Source organism: Elgaria multicarinata, chromosome 5 (assembly GCF_023053635.1).
Source record: "Elgaria multicarinata webbii isolate HBS135686 ecotype San Diego chromosome 5, rElgMul1.1.pri, whole genome shotgun sequence".
Classification (NCBI taxonomy): Eukaryota; Metazoa; Chordata; class Lepidosauria; order Squamata; family Anguidae; genus Elgaria; species Elgaria multicarinata.
In genome coordinates this window covers 109,727,790-109,749,284 of record NC_086175.1, presented here as the reverse complement: position 1 = coordinate 109,749,284, position 21,495 = coordinate 109,727,790, and the positions used below count along the sequence as shown (strand labels likewise).

General features: G+C 42.9%; 1 protein-coding gene across 1 annotated transcript in view; it reads left to right on the top strand.

Moving 5' to 3' along the window:
• MTUS2 (microtubule associated scaffold protein 2) overlaps positions 1–21,495 on the top strand; it is a 371,748-nt gene that overhangs the window by 113,932 nt on the left and 236,321 nt on the right. Inside the window, exon 2 of the mRNA XM_063126999.1 lies at positions 17,094–19,599. Coding sequence (XP_062983069.1) covers positions 17,329–19,599 — 2,271 coding nt within the window. The 5' untranslated portion in view covers positions 17,094–17,328. The remainder of the gene's footprint in view (positions 1–17,093; positions 19,600–21,495) is intronic.

Here is a 21,495-nt window from a genome sequence, read left to right as displayed (position 1 = left end):
AAACCAAAAAAAGAGGACAAATGGGGGGCGGGGGGGAGAAGGACACTTTCCAGGGCCACTGGAAACCACGGCATCCCCCCCCTTGCCGCCACGATGCACTTTCCAGAGGCCCCGGAAAGTGCACTTTCCCCTCCTCCGCTCCAATTGGGGCATTAAAGGCCCTGAATGGAGGGGAGAAAGGGAAAGTGTGTTATTCCTCTCCCCCCCCCCCCCCGCTCTATAATTTCTGGGAATGGCACACTTTCCCCTTTAAGTACCTATTGGAATAGTGCGTGGGATGACTTGCTTCTGGAAAGTGCATCATCCCCCTTTGCTACACTAATAGCGGCCTTAAAGGGGAAAGCGTGTCATTCCCAGACATCATAGAAAATTACTGAAAATCCCCTCTGACACCCAGGATAGAACAAATCCAGAGAAATCCTGACAGTTGTCTCACATCCTTCATGTAAGCAATGCAACTGTATTGTATAAGTCATGCTTGTGCTTTCTAAAGAGCATGTGAAAAATCCTTTTTTGAACAAAGTGTGATTTAGAAGTAGATTGATTTGATTTATTACATTTATATACCGCCCATTAGCCGAAGCTCTCTGGGCGGTTTACAAAAGTAGGAAAACTTTTATAAAAATGATAGTGTTCTAATATTTTGGACAGCCCTAATTGTCCCCACCCCCCACCTGCCCCCAGTAAAACAAACATGCTTTTTTGAGCAATAGAAGTAACAGGATACATTTCCATACATTTCAGTAATTGTAGCTAAAAGGGTATAATTATTGCTTTATTTTCCATTTTTAACCGAGTTGGAAACACGATTCATTATCCCGTATTTAAATGATGCATAAAATAACAGCGCACCCAGAGTTCATCGTTAATCAGGATTGATCTGGTGAAAGAATATTACACCTTTTGCAATTAATGACATTTGTGTAATTCAATTGCGGTTTGAAATGATTTTACGTCTCCTATTTTGATGGATGGATTTTTAATTGACGCACAGTGCAATACTGTGTTTGCCTATTCAGAAGTTAGGTCCCATAGAGCTCATTGGGACTCCTTATTCCCAGGTAAGGGTGAATATGATTGCAACTTCAGTTTGGCATTGTTAGTTTTAAGTCTATCGTGGGCCACCTTGAGCTGTGGGAAAGCTGGGGTAAAGATGTTTTGTATGAATGTTAAATGGGCACTATCTACTGAAAATAAAGTGCTTCAAAGTGGTGCTTATTTTGATGGAAGAGAGAGTTTCGTCTGGAGAGTATTCAGTGGGATAGGCAGGGATGTGAAAATCAGTAGACTCCCCAAGAGGAAGGGACTCCTTGGAAGCAAGACCTGTAATGAACTGCAGCTGAGCCCTGAGTGGGGCTCAGGAAGCCTGCAGTATAAGTCTAGCCACTGCTGGAAACCATGTTTTCTACCAGCTCTAGTGCATTGTACTTTTAACTTGCTCTGTGATTGAATCTTTCTGCTACTAACTTTGGTCTCTTGCTTGACTCTGCTTCTTGACTCCATGTTGTATCTGGCTACTTACCTGTGTTTTGCCCTTGGCTGCTCTTTAGACCCCCTTTTTAGATTTCTCCATATTGCTTGGTAAAATTGTGCCTTCGAGCATTGGCTGTTTACTGACTTGCTTTTGGATTCCCCCAAGTTTAACCTAACACTGAGCCTAGTCCAGCCATAGCAGGACAGCTCTTACGTTGCAAAGAGGAAAGAGAAGGTCAGACAATACAGAGCAATTTTCTCTGTGTGGCCAATAACATTTGGGTGGATGGGGATGTTTAAATCAGGGACCTAGTCTGAGGGGAGTTAAAAGGACTCAGCAGCTCTGTGGTCCCAAATCCAAATAAAACCCCTTGTGGCTGCTTTTAAGCTAGCCTTTCCCAACTTTAGGGCCCTTCAAATGTTTTGGACTTCAGCTGTCATGAGTCCCAGTATGGCCATTGGTCATGAATTTTGGGAGTTGTAGTCCAAAACAACTGGAGGCCACCAGGTGGGGGAAAGCTGCTGTAACCAAAGGAAAAGACATTTGGAGACTTAGGCCACAGCTAGACCTAAGGTTTATCCTGGGATCATCCAGGGTTAGCCCCTGCCTGAGCACTGGATCCCCTGTGTGTCACCTAGATGAACAGGTTTGACCTCTGGACGTTCCAGGGATAAACCTTAGGTCTAGCTATGGCCTTAGTGCTTCACCAGCCTTATACTGTGCAATCACTGTGAATTGCATGCAAAGGACTCTGAAGTTTTCCATCTTATAATCTGCTTTTATTGTGAAGTACTCCCATGCATCCTGCTTTAATTGCGCTTCTTAACCAAAAGAAGTGCAATATTTTGCTACTAGTTTTCGAGTGTATCATTTGTTGTTTTCCAAGCAGCCACTGGGGCGCAGGAGCAGGATTTGAAGAAAAAATAAATAAATGCTATGTAAGCTTTAAAGATAAAGACATCAAAATTGGCACAGTAATAGATATTAAGGAGAGCTTTAAGCACACCAAATTTGAATCGGATTGGGTCATCTGTGGATTTTTTATGTTTTCTTTTACATTTCCCCCCTTAAACCCATTTCCTGGTATGCAAAGGATCTAGCTGCCCGGTAGCAACAACAACAGCGGCAACAGCTTAGCACTGTAGGGGATAATTTGAGGGAAACAGGTACGTGGGATGAAGCTCCTGATCATTATATGCATTTTTTGCCAAGCAATTTCCCCTAATGCATGCACTTTTGTATGTAATTTTTATTGTGCACATTTTTGTACATCATTTTACCTGAAGTACACAATTTGCGTACATCCTTTGATCAGAGAATTGCAATGCGAAATTTGGAGAAGGGCAAAACCTGAAGGATCATTACTTTCTGGTTCACATTTTAGTTCAGCAATTGCAAATTAATTTGGTTTGCATTGAAACGTGAAACGAGCAAATCCCGCTGCCCCCTCCATTATTATTATTATTATTTATTTATATAGCACCATCAATATACATGGCGCTGTACAGAGTAAAACAATAAATAGCAAGACCTTGCCATCCCTGATACCAGGTAGGTTAGTTCTGTGGAGGCTTGGTGGCCCTGATGTCAGTGGGGTGGTGAATCTGTTCTAGGTTTTAGTCAGAAACAGAGCCCTAAAGGAGCAATCCAAGGTTTGAAGCTCTAATTCTTTTAGAGTTCTGACTGAAACCCGTAGTAAATTTACCACCCCACTGACATTGTAGCCACCAGCCTCCACTGCCCGTGGTGCAAGACAATCAACTTTTAATGGACTAAAAACCAGTTGAATTTCCTCTCACTGTGTGGAAATCTACATTTGGATGGTAGATTCCAGTTAACAAGGAAGAGAGAGATTTTATGTAACCTTGGGTTAAGGCTTTATACTTTCCCCATGGGTAAAGATAAAAGAATTCTGCTTTACTTGTCCTGGGAATAGAACACCACAAAGTAAGGTAGGAAAGGAAGATGCTGAAAGCTCAAACATGATTAGATATACATGTACTACAGAGGAAGCAATTAAAATCCAAGATAGATTTTTTACAAGATTTCAGGAACACTGTGGATAACATCCTGACTGTAGGTGTTTCATCCTGTTATAGCAATGCATTCATATTTGTATTTACTTAAAATATTTATATCCTACCATATCCTATGCTTGAGGCAGCTAACAGCATGATTACCCTGAAAGCCTCGTTCAAAAGAACGTAAGAACAGCTCTGCTGGATCAGACCAAGGGTCCATCTCGTCCGGCACTCTGTTCACACCATGGCCAATCAGCTGCCAACCAGGAATCCACAAGCAGGACATGGGTGCAACAGCATCTTCCAGCCCATGTTCCCCAGCAACTGGCGTACATTGGCTACTGAACCTGCTACTAGAAATAGCACATCACCATCAGGGCTAGTAGCATTGATAGCCTTCTCCTCCACGATAGTAGATCTCTTTTCAGTGGCATATACTCATGCTCATTGGTTTTATTGCTGACTCCTCACTCTCCTTTACTCTGAGGCAGTAGCTAAATCCTGTCATTTTTTCTTACATAATATTGCCAGGATCAGATTGTTTTTGTCTGTCTCTTCTGCCAAGACTCTTGTTCATGCATTGGTTATTTCTCAGCTGGACTATTGTAACCTTCTTCTGACTGGCCTTCCTTCTTCTCACATCAGTTCGTTGGTTTCTATTCATCCCCCTGCTGCGAAGATCATCTTCTTGGCTCATCGCTCTGATCACGTCACTCCACTTCTGAAATCTCTTCATTGGCTTCCAATTCAATTCAGAATCCAATATAAGCTTCTCCTGTTGACTTTCAAAGCTTGTCACAGTCTAGCTCCTTCCTATCTTTCTTCTCTCATCTCACATTATTGCTCCGTTCGTGCGCTTCGCTCATTGAATGCCATGTTTCTTACCCACCCCGCGGTCTCTACTTCTCTTGCTCGGCTTCGTCCATTTTTCTCTCACTGCCCCTTACGTCTGGAATTCTCTTAGAGCATTTGCGGAACACGGGTTCAATTACTGTTTTTAAAGCTCAGCTGAAAACTTTTCTTTTTTCTACCGCTTTTAGAACTTTACTTTTTTTACACTGTTAGTTTTATTGTCCCCCTGTGCCTATTTGGTGTGTTCTCTTCCCTCTCTTATTGTTTAATTATGATTTTATTAGAATGTAAGCCTATGTGGCTGGGTGCTGCTGTTTTATTCTTTTACTATGTACAGCACAATGTACATTGATGGTGCTATATAAATAATAATCATTATAATAATGCTCAAGCTGCTAGATCTGGACCTTTGGCTCCGATGTAATTGAACAACGTGCTACACAGTACTTTGTGCAACTATTTGGTTCTTGCACAAGGGTGTGTGCACAAGCAGAATTCCCTGCCCTTTATCATTGCAGTCCTCTGTGACCCTGAAAAGCTTCTCCTGGGGGTAGGCCCCAAATATTAAGTTATTTTGTGGGACAAAGACAGCATTCATGAACTGTACTAACCTGTGTTGCTTCAACCTTGGGAAGCAGGGTCCGTTACAGCAGGAATGTTGGCCCCCTTTCAGCCCAAAGGCTAAATTCCATTTTGGAGAAGCTTTTGGGAGCTGTGTTCCAGTGGTGAGCAGGATCCAAGGCAAAAGGGGGCAGGGGCAAAGGGGTGGGACCAATTATACAACAGCAACAAAACCCAGCATATGTTAGCAATAATGAAGGCTCATGAGAAGCTTTTCAGCCTTTTAAAAAGCTGGGAAAACAGCAAACAATCACTGGTTAGAGGAAATTGGGTAGGCCAGAGAAGGGGATGTGGCCATCTTGGGAACCCTGGAGGGCCAGATTTGGACTCCAGGTGGGCCAGTTTTGCCTTGCAGGCCTGAAGTTCAACAGCCCTGCATTACAGCTCTTGGAAACACCATCATGAACAATTCCAAAAGTGTTGAGTAGAGATGAGTGAAATCGGTGAGCTCTTGCCCTGCTGCTGCTGCCGTGGTCCACCCCTGTGAGCCGGGCCACCGAGCCTCTGTCAAGCGTTTGCGAGACTTGTGAGCATTCAGCGATTGCCCTCCCTGGCTTCCTGCATTAATGGCAGCCACCATTAATGCGGCGGGGGAAGTGCACAATTTCCGGAGGCTCTAGTAATCATGCTTCCCCCCTCACACACACCAGTGAGGGTCTTAAAGGCCCATTTAACGGAATGGTAAAGGAGCCTCCAAATATAGCACACTCCCCCCTGCTAATGGTGGCCGCCATTAATGCAGGATGGGGAAGGGCACAAATGTGATGCTGGGAGCTAGGGCAGTTGGTTGCCAATTGCTCACAGGGAACTCGCGGGCGCGTCCAACTGGGTCCATGAAGGCCGGACATGAGGGAGTGGTCTGCTACCCTGACATACCCAGTCAGACACTCACGGCAACCCTGTTGTTGATGGAAGTCTTTCAAAATTCATGGGCACTCATTGGGAGACAAGCATTTATAAGTTCACCTGCTACACAAAACATGAATCGGCTCTGAGTCAACTAGATAGCAGTAATTCCAGAACAGTTGTAGTGCCATGTCTTAACCAGAGTATACATGTTTGTACAACAGATAATAGACTTCCACATTTTCATAATTCCCTGCATACATATTTACAATGGAGATTTCATTACCTTTGAAAATCAGATAAGGCTACCATGCTACTACAACATAGCTTGTGGCATCTAGACTAATGCTCAGCAATCTTTAGTGTTGGTTAGGAGGATACAATAATTAAGGTACTAAGAAGAAACACTCTATTCATAAATGAAGTTTTATAATACTTCTGTCACAGGTTTAATCAGGGGCCTACATAGTAGGATCCAAGTGCCAGATTGGCCCCTTCTCTCTCTGTTTGCTCAAAGTTTCTTTGTGTGGTGAGCATGCTCCCTGACCTGGATAAATCTTTTGATAAGGTAGCTTTGTTCTGGTATTTATTTATTTATTATTTTTATTTATTACATTTTTATACCGCCCAATAGCCGAAGCTCTCTGGTGTATGATGGCAGTGCCAAGGCTCCCTGTCTGTAGGGGAAAGGTTTCAGCTAAAATTCTTTCTCAAAGCTCACTCCATCCCACGTCCATATCAGATTTTGAACTTTGGGTTGTTGTTGTTTTCTTTTAACACAAAAATTCATGTATATTTTCATAGTCCCTGTTCAGACAACATGCTAAGCCATGACGGTTAAGTATTTTGAGCTAACCATGATGGCTTAGCGTGTTGTGTAAATGGCGTTTTTCCTAACCATGGTTACATAACCATGCTCACTAACCACTTGCTGCTAAAGGGTTAGCGGCTCTAAACATGGCTTAGCGTGTTGTCTGAACAGGCTCCTACACATTTTTCCAAATGTGCACATCAGTGGTACACATTTTTTTAATGTTCATATTTTCTCCCATTGATTTAAAGCATGTTTGTTAACATTTTTTTCAAATGTATGAATTTTTATTTGTATTTTTCAAGCATATGCATTTTTTCAAACATATTGTGTTGTTGTTGTGCAAATCGCACCACAAGTTTAGAAATGTTTGGATTTAGACTACACTTCGCATTTGAGTCCACATTCATTTCCTGCTCAAATTTTGGTCAATAAGAAACTGAAACAAATTTCTCATAAATAAGAAGAACCATACTGGACCAGACCAAGGTTTCATCTAGTCCAGCATTCTGTTCATGCAGTGGCCAATCAGCTGTTGACCAGGAATCCACAAGCATGGATACTGTTGTTTTTATACTGTTTTTATGTGTGTGTGTGTGTGTGTGTGTGTGTGTGTGTGTGTGTGTTTTTAAATTGTATACTTTTAATGTTTACTATTTTTAAATGTTGTAAACCGCCCAGAGAGCTTCGGCTGTGGGGCGGTATATAAATGTAATTAAATAAATAAATAAATAAAGCAGGACATTCCTAGCTGGCACAGATTTCCACTCAGCTTGTGGGCATGTCTGGAGACCAGGAGAGCTGTGAAGCCAAAGGAACCACAGCCTCTCCTGGCATACCCACTGCCACACACCTGGCACATCTCCTTTCATCCCTTTCCATCTCTGGAGTTCCATTGTTGGAGAGGGACCAGCTATAGAGGATTCCACAGGAGCAGAGAGGGAGGGATCCGAGGTCAACTTTCTAAGGGCAAACCTCTGTTTCTATCCTTAGAGGGAAAGATCCACTGCCAGGGACCCTAAAATTGCAGGGTCAGATTTGTGGCATTGTTTAGGAAATACATGAAGAACTATCACTGGAAAACTTGATTTAAATCATTGATATAAAGTGTCCCCTTTCTCCCTGGCTGATTTAAATTGCCTTGTTTTAAATCAATACTCTCTGACCAGAAGTCTAGGAACTTTCTGAAGAACATGTAGATGATATTTCCTTTTGGAAAGGTTCCCAATGATAATTCAGTTGGCAAGAAATTGACCCAGAAAAATGAGTCATATACTCCTTTCTTGATCCAACTCTTCCTGAACAATTGGTATGCATGTGTAGGACTCAGATCCACAATGCCTGAATTTCTGGTGTAAGGTCGGCGGGTGCAATCCTGACTCCTCTCTTTATGCGTTATCATGTTTTGGTTGACACTGAAGCTAGTGTGACTCTGAAAAAGAGGACCAATTAATTATCTTGCGGGATTAAAGAAAACATGACAAAGTAGTTCTGTTTAAATGGGAAAAAAATACAAATCATCTAGGAAGCTTTAGGAATTCTGAGATGTTCATGAGTAACATATTAGGGTTTTTTTTAATGTATTTTTTTCTAACAGAATATCAAACCAAAGAGGGCAGCAGTTGAACAGAAAACAAAACTAAACAATGCTAAAGAGCACACAATTGCATACAAAGTCAAATTGTTTTATACAAATCAAATAGGTTGTTTTTTATAAGTCAGATAAATCAATTTTTGTCCTCTTTCATCATATATTTAGACTTCATCAGAAAAACAGTTCTGTTATTGCCATGAATGAGCAATACCGTGGGAGTATAGGGGTTTGTAAACTTTAAGTAGTTCTTCCATCCTGTTTTTTAGTTTAAGGCCTCAAAAGGAGGTTTTTCTCAATCCCTGGCAAGTAATCCAAAATGCTTCAATGGCAGCAAGTACTGTGAACAGGTTTTCTAACAAATGTCTCCATCACTTTTGTCTTCAATTTCCTTTCCTTTTGTTTTTTAAACTGAGTTGTGATCTTGTTCTCTTTTTTTACATAACATACAAGCAATTTTTATTTTTGACTGTACTTTTAAAATATCCAACACTGCTTTTATAATTATTTTCTCTGAATGCTCTATTCACTGTAATGTTTATTTCCATATCAATTGCTTAATGGCACAGAAGAATTGTTCCAAAATGTGTTCCTACGCAAATAAATAGAAGTTGTGTTCTAAAGTCCAGGAAATTCTGAAACATTTTAGGGAACACAGCAATCAATGCTGTGATCAATGGATATCATAGTATACAACCACCCAGAAAATTGCTCATATGTGTTATAAATGTCAACAGATTTGTGTCTTTGTTGAAAATTTGCCTAGGGACATCTGTAGAGGTTATTATTATTATTATTTATTTATATATCACCATCAATGTACATGGTGCTGTACAGAGTAAAACAGTAAATAGCAAGACCCTGCCGCATAGGCTTACATTCTAATAAAACCATAATAAAACAATAAGGAGGGGAAGAGAATGCAAACAGGCACAGGGTAGGGTAAACAGGCACTGGGTAGGGTAAAACTAACAGTATAAAGTCAGAACAAGATCAAGTGTTGTTGAAAAGCATTCTGAGTGTAAGAAATAAAAATAAATTGAGTTTTTCTAATAATAATAATAATAATCACACTTTAATGTTGAGCAAACTTCATGTGGCAAGGAAAAAAAGTTAAATTTCAGTGAACAGACTTTGAACATTCTTTTGCACATCATGTTTCTGAGATGCTAAAGCTGTATTGGGCAATCTTCTTCTTTTTCGTCGTGTGTGTGGGTGTGGGTGTCGTGTGTGCCGGGTCCTGCAATGGGTGGGGACAGAGCCAAAGGTGGGCAGGCACTCCTTGCCACAGCCTTTTCTCTCCCTCTCTCTTCCTTCCCACATAGCATGAGGCCAGCAAGAGGCCTGAACTGATAGCGTGCAGAGGACTTTTGAAACCTGGCTGATGCCTGCAGGTGGTTCGCCCCTCCGTTTCTGCATTGTAAATAAGAACACGGCTATGTACTGGACGAATCGCTATGAATGTTTTTAATTCAGAAAAACACTTAAAAAAAATATCAAACCAACTGATCAAATTTACAGAGCTGTGATTATTGTGATGCAAAAGACATGCGCCCTAAAGATTAGCTAGGGTGACCATATGTAAAGGAGGACAGGGGTCCTGTATCTTTCACAGTTGTATAGAAGAGGGAATTTCAGCAGGTGTCATTTGTATGCATGCAGCACCTGGTGAAATTCCCCCTTCATCACATCAGTTAAAGCTGCACTAGCCCTGCCCTCTTTAGCTAGAGTGACCAGATTCAAAAGACAGCAGGGCTCCTGCAGCTTTAAGTGTTGTGAGGAAGAGGGTATTTTACCAGGTGCTCCATGCATACAAATGACACCCACTGAAATTCCCTTTTCTATACAACTGTGAAAGATACAGGAGCCCTGTCCTCCTTTCCATATGGTTACCCTCGATTAGTAACAAAATGCTTGCGATGCATTCATTATGTGTTTTGACCTTTCTGAATTAATTGTTTCTTGGATCTGGCAGTTCCCTAGTCATGGCAGTCTAGTTTGGCAAGGTCTAAGAGGCGTATATATGCAACCCTGACATATTGCCGCTAAGCTTCAGAGGCAGCATGCCCCTGAATGCCAGCTTCTCAGGAACAACAGCAGGAAACGGTTATTCCTTTCATGTCCTGCTTGTGGGCTTCCCAAAGTCATCTGGCTGGCCTCAGTGGGGAGCAGGATGCTTGACTGGGGTGGGATCTACGCTATTGCTTTAAGCGCTTTATAATAGTTTTGACAACTGTATATGGAGTGTGTCCTGGGCCCCAACAGTTGTCAAAACTGTTATAAAGCGCTTTAAAGTGCTTTAAAGCAGTAGTGTTGATCCTGCCTGGATGGGTGTTTGGTCTGATCCAGCAGGGCTCTTCTTACGTTTTGTGTTCACTTTCTTGCTCAGGGTGCATCCACTTCCTCTTCTGTGTCATGGCCAGTGTGGTGGAGGACACAGGAATGGAGGTACAGCCAAGTAGGGAGAAGGATGGAAGAAGGCTCCACTAAATTGTCTCTGTTGGGAGACAAATACTGCCAAAAGCGGCCCTTCCAAGAAATTCCTGACATGCGTGGGTGATAACTTTCTCCTACAGAAAGTGGAGGAAGGAACTAGAGGATCGGCAATCCTTGACTTGATATTGACCAATAGGGATGACTTAGTGGATAAAGTGGCAGTTATGGGAACTCTGGGGGAAAGTGACCACGTCATACTTGAATTCTTGATTATGGAGACAAAAGTTGAGTGTAGCCATACACGTACTCTGGATTTTAGGAAAGTTGATTTTAATAAACTCAGAACCATGGCAAGTGAGCCTAATGAGAAAAGGAGTGCAGGATGGGTGGGAGTATTTAAAAAAGGAAATTTTAAAGGCACAGTTACAAACAATTCCAACAAGGAGAAAAGATAGAAGACAACAAAGGAAACCAATGTGGCTCCACAAAAAGCTTAGAGATGACCTGAAAACAAAAAGGGATACATATAGGAAGTGGAAGGAAGGCCAGGCTACAAAAGAAGAGTACAGACAAGTGGCGCAGAAGTGCCAAAATGGCGTCAGGAAGGCTAAAGCTGTGAATGAGCTGAGATTAGCGAGGGATGCTAAAAGCAATAAAAAGGCTTTCTTCAGATACGTGAGTAGTAAAAGACAGAGAAAAGAAATGGTGGTTCAACTGCTTAATGAGGATGGCAAATTGATAACAGATGACAAAGAAAAGGCTGAAGTGCTCAATTCCTATTTTGCCTCAGTCTTCTCCCAAAAGCGGGTCTATGGCCCCCCCTGGAAAAAGTGAAGCAGAAGTTGAGGGGGCAGGATTGCAGTTTGAGATTGATAAACAAATGGTCAAAGAACACCTAATTTCCTTGAATGAGTTCAAATCTCCAGGGCCCGATGAACTGCATCCAAGAGTAATGAAGGAGCTAGCGGAAGAACTTTAACAACCTTTGTCTATTATCTTTGCAAAATCATGGAAGACGGGTGAGGTGCCAGACGACTGGAGGAGGGCTAACGTTGTCCCTATCTTCAAAAAGGGCAAAAAGGAGGAACCTGGGAACTACAGACCAGTCAGTCTGACATCCATCCCTGGGAAAATTCTGGAGCAGATTATAAAGAAGTCAATCTGTAAACACCTTGAAATCAATGCAGTGATTACTAGAAGCCAACATGGATTTGTCAGGAACAAATCCTGTCAGTCTAATTTGATCTCATTTTTTTGATCGGGTAACCTCCCTTGTGGACTGTGGGAATGTCATATATCTTGACTTCAGCAAAGCTTTTGACAAAGTGCCCCATGATATTCTGATTAACAAACTAGATAAAAGTGGGCTAGATGGAACAACTATTAGGTGGATTCACAGTTGGCTAGAGAATCGGACTCAAAGAGTACTTCAATGGAACATTCTCAAACTGGGGAGAGGCAACGAGTGGGGTGCCGCAGGGCTCAGTCCTGGGCCCAGTGCTCTTCAACATTTTTATTAATGATTTGGATGAGGAGGTGCAGGGAACGCTTATCAAATTTGCAGATGACACAAAATTGGGTGGGATAGCTAATACTCTGGAAGACAGAAACAAACTTCAAAGTGATCTTGATAGGCCGGAGTACTGGGCTGAAAACAACAGAATGAAATTTAATAGGGATAAATGCCAAGTTCTACATTTAGGAAATAGAAACCAAATGCACAGTTACAAGATGGGGGATACTTGGCTCAGCCATACTACAAACGAGAAGGATTTTGGAATTGTTGTAGATCACAAGCTGAATATGAGTGAACAGTGTGATATGGCTGCAAGAAAGGCAAATGCTGTTTTGGGCTGCATGAATAGAAGTATAGCTTCCAAATTGCGTGAGGTACTGGTTCCTCTCTATTCGGTCCTAGTTAGGCCTCATCTAGAGTATTGCGTCCAGTTCTGGGCTCCACAATTCAAGAAGGACGCAGACAAGCTGGAGCGTGTTCAGAGGCGGGCAACCAGGATGATCAGGGGTCTGGAAACAAAGCCCTATGAAGTGAGACTGAAAGAACTAGGCATGTTTAGCCTGGAGAAGAGAAGATTGAGGGGAGATATGATAGCACTCTTCAAATACTTAAAAGGTTGTCACACAGAAGAGGGCCAGGATCTCTTCTCAATCCTCCCAGAGTGCAGGACACAGAATAACGGGCTCAAGTTAAAGGAAGCCAGATACCGGCTGGACATCAGGAAAAACTTCCTGACCGTTAGAGCAGTACAACAATGGAATCAGTTACCTAGGGAGGTTGTGGGCTCTCCCACACTAGAGGCATTCAAGAGGCAGCTGGACAACCATCTGTCAGGGATGCTTTAGGGTGGATTCCTGCATTGAGCGGGGGGGGGGGGTTTGGACTCGATGGCCTTGTAGGGCCCTTCCAACTCTGCTATTCTATGATTCTATGAAATGCAATGCCCTCCCTTCTCAGTATGTGGAAGGGTGCCTGCATGGAGAAAGGATGATGAGGGCAACGAGGATGATCAGTGGTCTGGAAATAAAGTCCTATGAGGAGAGGACTGAAAGGACTGGGCATGTTTAGCTTGGAGAAGAGAAGGTTGAGGGGAGACATGATAGCACTCTTCAAGGACTTGAAAAGTTCCCACACAGAGGAGGGCCAGGATCTCTTCTCGATCCTCCCAGAGTGCAGGACACGGACCAATGGGTTCAAGTTACAGGAAGCCAGATTCCAGTTGGACATCAGGAAAAATCTCCTGACTGTTAGAGTGGTATGACAATGGAACCCATGACCTAGGGAGGTTGTGGGCTTTCCCACACTAGAGGCTTTCAAGAGGCAGCTGGACATCAGTCTGTCAGGGATGCTTTAGGGTGGATTCCTGCACTGAGCAGGGGGTGGACTTGATGGCCTTATAGGCCCCTTCCAACTCTACTGTTCTATGATGATCACAATGAGTGAGATTAGCAGAGGGTTCATTCTGGGTCCCGTTCAGTGTTGAAATCAGGACTTGCAGGGACCAAGTGCTGTGTGGCATCACCAGCTTCTGTGACATCTATTATTAAACCTCTCCTTCGTTGCCACCACCCTGTTCTTTAGCTTCGAAAAGAGTGAAGGAATAATAAACCTTTGTGTGTGAGTGTGCGCGTGTATTGTCCACCTGAAGTAGCGCATATGGCTGAGCAGATGTGGTTGTTAAACAAAATAAGAATAAAATTTATTCATATAGAAAAATATTTTAAAAGACAATTTAAGATTATTCTACTTTATCCACATACATCTCCCTCTCTCAGCCTCCCAGGGAATACTAACCACTTCCAAATCCTATAACCCCAAATTATTAGCTGAGCGCTTCAGTTTTGCATTGGTACATACTGGCATTTGAAAAGGCATTCAAAAAAGGTTTTTTTTTTTAAAAAAAAAAAAAAAAGAAAGATTTTCTAAATAACACTGGGAAATTCTGATAACAGATCCGTTTTCATTTTAAATGTGCTCTGCCTGGAAATGTAGCTGCGGAAATGCTATATGAGATAAGGGAGGGAAAATTAAAGTATAATTGGAATTCATCATTGTTTTGATTTGAGTCCAATCATTTGACTCAGTCATCTAATTCTTTTTCTTTAGTCTTTCCCTAAATGAGCTTGAATTGATGTTGGCACCTCAGACTCTGGGTACATGAGAAAAGTCATTCAAAGTAATAAAAGGAAATAGCTTGTCTGAGTGAAACACATTTTCCTCCATCAATTCTTATTTTGCTGCCCCTTGTATTTCTGCTATTGCTGCAGCCCTGATACCTACCTGACTTCCTTTGAACCTGGGGCCTTCTGCAGGAAAACTCTGTGTTCTACCAGAGCCAGAGCCCTTTTCCATATAAATATCATATTAGGATAAAGGTCTATCATTACAAAACCTGGATTAAAAAACAACAACCCCAAACCATTTGTCTCCATCCCCAAGAGACCCCCTTCCAATTGCAAATCAGTGGCACTACATTTTTTTCCTTCCCCTCCAGTCCCCTCTTTGTTCCCCTGTCACCTTTGCTAATATTGTGATGGAGCGCAGGGGACTATTGGAGAAGTAGTTCTCCTAGGGATACCTACAGTTGCTGATATAAGGGAAAGGGGGGTCTGTTTGGGATGGCGGAGGAGGAACCATTTTGGGGGGTAGATTAGGGTGATGGAGACAGGAAAATTGAGAGCTGACAACTGTGGAATGAGCTCCCCAGAGAGGCTCACCTGGGCCGGATCTACACTATTGCTTTAAAGCGCTTTATAACAGTTTTATAGCGCTTTAAAGCAGTTAAAGCGCTTTATAACTGTTATAAAGTGCTTTAAAGCAGTAGTGTAGATCCGGTCCTGGTGTCTATGTAACTTCTACTCGTTTGAGTTCTAAGGGGCTTAATTAGAATAAACTTGCAAAAAAAAAAAAAACTAGAACAAAATATGTCTTTAGTAAACATCAGTTTACAGAAATATGCCACAAATTGCAAATGGATCTCTTGCTTGTAACGCAGTCCCACATTGTTCTGTATCTCCAGGTGCTGAGTATTTTGGAAGTCCCTTTTGTAGATTTTTCTTAACTTTAATTTCCCAGGGCAATCCCCAATCAGTAACTCAACACTGTAGTTCAAAGTATTAGCCCTGCAATAATATAATTAGGACAAATGTCAAGGATGCAAACAAATGATCCCCCATCCCCTTGAAATTCTACTGTACACAATTAACAGTTCAATTTACCTTATACAAGGTGATAAGAGCCCATAATTAAACAGCAATTTTCTTACATGCCGCTTTCAGCAGAACAACGGTTTCTCTTTTTTTAGCTGTTTCTTCTCTAGCCCTCCCTCTGAGTGAGAGTCCCACCCCAGGGACTAAACCATCTACTCCATAGGGGTTACATCTATGTTGTGCTTTTTCGGCACCAGGCAAAGATCTTATTTTCCCAGGCATTTTAGTCTTTCAGTTTCTCTTGTTTTAAATTTGTTGCAGTATTTTCAATCTTTGCTCTGCTGCTGGGGTTTATTTTGGTTTTTATGTTTTATTTTATACTTTTGTTTTAAACTTTCATACTACATTTTATCATGTTTGTATTTTATGGTATTAATTGTTATGAACCACCCAAAGAGCTTTGGCTATTGGGCAGCCTAAAACTGTACTGACTCCTTGCTTTGCAAGGCTAAAATGGTAAAACTTGCGAGGTAGTTGGAGGTAGCAGGGTTTTTTTAATTGTGCAGTTGGACACAAAATGTGCAGTTGGGAAAAATGTGCAGTTGGAAATCTGATAATGTCCAGTTGAAAAAATGGTGAAAAAAAATAAGACATGTGTTATGTGTATGTGTTTATTAAGAACTTAAAATAGACAAAGTCAGGGATGGCATGTAACACAAATTATATAAGGATGCAGGTGAAAGAGCCCTTGATGGTATGACTGATGTTGTTGGATCCTGTGACAGTGTCGCCTGAATAGATGTGGGGGAAGAGTTGGCACTTGGGTCTATTGTATGGTCTGGTCCCTCTGCCTGTGACTCTGTCCTATGTACTATTGCTGGTTAGCATCTGCTTCAGGTTGGGAGGTTGTCTGTGGGCCAGGACTGGTCTGCCTCCCAAGGCTTGTGTGAGAAAAGTGTCAGTGCTGATGATGGGTTGGAGTTCACTGATGATCCATTGCAGCGTTTTTAACTGGGGGCTGTATGTGACAACCAGTGGTGTACTTCTCTTGGTCTGTCATCCTTCCTGGGTATCCATATGGCCCTGTCAATCTGTCTTTAAGGTGCTGCTAGTGTTGGTGATAATCTGTCTTGTTGTGAAAGAGAAATAATATGTTTGGCATGGGCGGGGGTGGGGAGGGACGTTTGACAGGGCATTTGTGCAATTGGAAAATTTGCTTTAAAAAACTCTGGGAGGTGGGGTAGTGGATCATGTTGTAAACCAGGGATGCAAAAAGTGCAGCCTGCTGAATCATTTCTGGTAATCAGCCAGGCACCTCTGCATCTGCCACTGCAACAGTACTACCAGGGGTTTCCCACACTAGCACTAGCAAGAGAATCCATTCCCTTATCGCCAATGTCTGATAAGAGATCAAAGAAAAGGAATGGATTTCCTTCCCACCACTAGCAAGCAAAACCCTAGGGATTCCCTTCCTCGTACTAGCAAGTGAATCCCTTCTGTATCGCTAACAAGGGTTGTGAGTTTGTATGTGTGTGTTTGTGTGTACATGAGCTTACACAAGTGTCTTGGGACCAAAAATGTTATGCACCTCTGTTGTAAACCTATTCAGAAAAATGAGTTCCATGTGGATCTCTGATAGAAGGTTGTTGTTGAAAAACTAGCAGTGGAAAATACTCAATAGGTGCTTTGTCATGTTGGATATAAAACTCTGAATACAGACCTGTAGCTCTTTTATGTGATATAAATGGGCATAAGCCTGTGTTTCTTCTCTTGCAGGCCCAATGGAGTATCTGTCATCAAGAGGGATCCTAATGGATGTCTTTTGCATTTCTTAAATCCCAGAAGGATGTGACTGCCAAGAGGCTCGAGTGGTTTGCAAAGGATATTTTTTCTGATGATGTGTTTGTAGTTTGAATCCCCATTAAGAGAGGCATGCTGAGTGGCTAACGTAGTTGGAGAAGATTTACCTTTCCGTCGGGCTGTGGAAGGACAGGCCCCTTGAAATCTGAAAATGAGTATACCGCTGGTTCCAAACAAGTCATGTTACAATTTATTACAAGGCAACAGAAACGAGATGAAAAATAACAATGAACACCTGATGACTGTTGGAGACACAAATGCCAATCAAATCACATCCGAGGTTAGAGGGGAGATAAAAACCAGTGATTTGTCAGGGGAAACTAGATGTTTGAACACTAGCGGGCCAGAAAATATCACACAATTAAATTCAGAGAGGAACAGACTTCAGGGTACTACGGGTCTCTCAGAGTTTAGGCTGCCTTCTACCACCAGCAGGGAATTGTATAAGGATTATAGGACGGATGGGATTAAGGAGACTTCGAGGCTCATCCCTATCAGCCGAGGCCATAGTTTGTCTAATCTGAGAGTTAATACAAACGATACCTTTTCAGTGGTTCTTTCCAAAAGCGACGCTGATCTCATTCAGCATGTTTCAAAGGATAAAACCCCTCGAAGGATTGAGCCAGAAGGGATCAAACGCCTTTCCTTGGGGAGATCAAGGAAACTTATGGCTAAAACAGAAGGTTTTGGAAAAGAATTTGTTGGCCGCGTATCAGGTAAGCGTTTGCTTTCTGCCTCTCTGGATTCCATTGACACCTCACATCATTTGATTGGGGACACCGAGAAATCCCGGAAAACGTCCGCAGACCATTTTTTAGGCATGGTGTTTCACCCAGCCGATAGCTCCTCAGAGGGAAATATTGTGCGTTACTCTAAACATTCACCTACCTCAGAAACTAACAAAATAAATGTCCCAGCGACACAGACGGGGGTGGACAGTGTCCCAAACTTCAATAAGCAAAGCTCTCCGCACTCTGCTCCTGTTGATCTATATTCAGCTGTTAAATCCAATGAAATGTGTAGATCCGAAGCACAATTAGATCATCAGGGTGAAAAGAGAGTAAAGGCAGAGTTAAGAAGTCCTCTGTCTTCGCAGCCTAGAAGTATGTGTCAGCAAAAAAATGACAGGGTTATGCTGGTTGAATTTCTCGGATGTCAGGTGGAGGAAAACAATATTGCAGTGCAGAATAAAAAAAATTATGGGTCCGAAGTACACAGAGTAAAATTGCTCCCGGCGCAAGAGCCTTGTAGCAAAGGAAATGGCCCATACTTAAACGAGGGGCTTGACTCTGCCAGTGACAGACTAGTAAGTGGTAGCAACTCCCCAGGTTTCAGAAAAGGAAGTAGTCCTAGCGACAGCAGGGCAAGAAGCCAAGCCAGTGAGGAACGCGTGGCTGCAAACGAGGTGGATTCTGTACTGGCTCTTGCTGAGGATGATAAACACAGTGGCAAATTGACACTTACAAGAGAAAAAACGCGGCACGATGCTGACGCAAGTTGCATTCAGGCAGGAGATGGGCATGTGCCTCTCATGCAGAATACTGATCAGCCAGATGGCAAACATTGGGACAATCATGAAAGCAAACAGCTGCCCATCAAAGGGCAGAGCGAAAATGCTACAACAACGCTCACCTCTGATCACCTGGAACATCCAAAGGCACTTAGTGTGGAAAATGTGCTTGCTAACACCCAGGACTGTGATTCAGAGGTGGCAAGCTTTGCGATTCAGAGCAAGAAGATGGTTATTGCGAGGAAACAGGGGTCCAGTGATACGCTGGAGAGCTATAAAATATCGGGAAGGACGGATACCTTTTTATGTGCCCCGGCACCTTTGCGCCCTATGGCGATGGTGAATGTGAATAGCCACGCCACCGGATCAAACAGCAGCCTGAAAGATCTCTATACGCTTCATGTCGACAAGCTTCCCTCCTCCGCAGTCCTACCTCCTGTGGACGGCGCACAGTTGCTCAGCCTATCCCCTAAAGTGCCTGCCTGTAATAGTGGCATCCCCAAGCCTATCCTGGTACATTCCAAGGGCTCCCATCCAGCCACGGATGATGGAGAGAGCTATTGCATTGAGAAGCCAGAAGATAAGATGGAGACAAAACCAGACATCCCCAAGCCCAAGCATGTGAGGCCCAAAATAATCACTTACATCAGGAGAAACCCCCAGGCAATAAGCCAGCTTGACCATACGTTTGCTCCCGCTGGATTACCCTACGCCCCTCCGGCTTGCGGCATGCCAGTGGCAACGGAACAGAGGACTTCCAGTGATGGAGATATTAAACCAGGCAACATGCTCTATGACAAGTTTAAACCCGACTTGCAGAAGCCTCGGATTTACAGTTCTGGACTCGTGGTGTCTGGCATTAAATCTTCAGGTCATCCTTTTGGGCAAATAAGTGAAAAGTTTCTCCAGGAGGTAAGGCACATCTCATTATCCCACTAGCTTTGGGTGTGCAATCAAAAAGGGCATGAATGCATGGGGTGGTGGGAGTAATCTCAAGAAGAGAAAATAATTTGAGGTGTTTGAACATAGCATAGGGCAGTCGTTCCCAATCTCCAGATGTTTTGGATGACAACTTCCAGCATTCCTGAGCATTGGTCATGTTTGCAGGGACTGATGGGAGATCAAATCCAAAACACCTGGAGAACACCAGGTTGAGGAAATTGGGCATATGGCTGCATTGACATAGGATAGGGGACCAAGGATACACAGTGAATCCCAAAAAAGGAATGGGTCTGAAGTTTGGCTTCTTATGTATTTGTTTCTTTTAGGAAAATAACTACAACATTCTAGACTGTGATTTATTTGATTCCACAGTTTCTTTCTTTCTTTCTTTATTAAAACATTTACGTATATCCCACTCTATATCACTAGGATCTCAGGGCAGTGTACAGATAAAATTATACAATATAAAACAATAAATATACGCAGCTAAAACAAATTAAACCATTAATCAAGCTAAAACCAGTATAGAATTTAAAAGCAATAAAACCAATTAAAACAGTTAAAACAATGTGCAAGCTTGGTGAATTTAGCCATCAAAGGCTTTGTTAAAAAGCCATGTCTTTACTTTGTGCTGGAATGAAGTCAGTGCTGGCACCAGTCAGTCCTCCAAAGGGAGGGCGTTCTACAGTCGGGGTGCCACAGAAAGCCCTCTCCTATGTCCCACCATAATGTATGGTTTGCGTTGGTGGAACGCTTCCATTTTACCACTCATGCAAAGGCTGCTGGGAAGGGATCGGAGGTGCTCATGGGAATGGTGGAGGAGAGAGTAGTAATCCTGCATTCACCAATGATTTGTAGCCACTCATGCCCAGGATTACTCTTCTTACCTCATTCAGTCTATGTCTACTAAAGTGGCTGCCACTTCGTTTCCAGGGTCAATTTAAGAACTGGCATTAGCAGGACCAGGTAAACAGAATTGGGTGAGGAGGTGGATGACCCTGGGCTGAATGGCCTGTTCACACTGCTGAGGTAGAAGGGGAGTGGCCATGTTCCCTGATGTTAATTGGTTCCTGTAAGCATGGTGGGTGGATGTTCACCTGCTGGGAACCAACCCCAAGCATTGTGAAGCAGTTTCACCTGCTCTGCACCTTCTACCCTTTGGGAGAGGACCTGGGATAGGCGAAGCTGCTTAGCCTAGCTTTGCTCATCCTTCAGCCTCCCTGAGCAGGAAGGCTGAAGGATGAGTGAACCTTACTCCTCCACTGCTTGTAGGAGCCCCTGCAAGTGGTCAATGAGCTGCTCCTGAAATCCCCTTGTTATCTCTGATCTCCCCACCTCCTCCCAAAGCCCTTGCTAGCATCCAGGCCAAGGGTTTGGGGAGCAGCCTGTGGAGGTTGTCCAAGCTTCTGTAATGGACAACCTCAGCAGACCAGATTAGGCCCACGGGCCAGAGGCTGCACTCCCCTGCTTTCTACAGGTGACGGTCAGCCTTCTTTTAGATGAATGGAATTTCAGAGAGTACAAGAGTATGCAGCAACAGACCACCCTCTCAAAACAGAAGGTGCTGGGAAGCAGGAGATTGGCTGAGCATGCTTTGCAGGAGAGGGGAGCCCATGAGCAAGGGACCCCTTGGAATAGCTTACAATTTTATTTACATTACAATCTACTAACTGAACATCTGTCTAAAGATGCACATGGTAATACATACAAACATTTGTGCAGAGATTATTATTTTTTTAAAAAAATTGCAAACATCCAAAAATGGGATGAAACTAAAACTCTAAATGTTCCAGAGAATATTAGGAACTGCCTTCTCCCATATGAGCCTGATGAAGAACTTCACTCAGATTGTGAGGCCCTTCATGT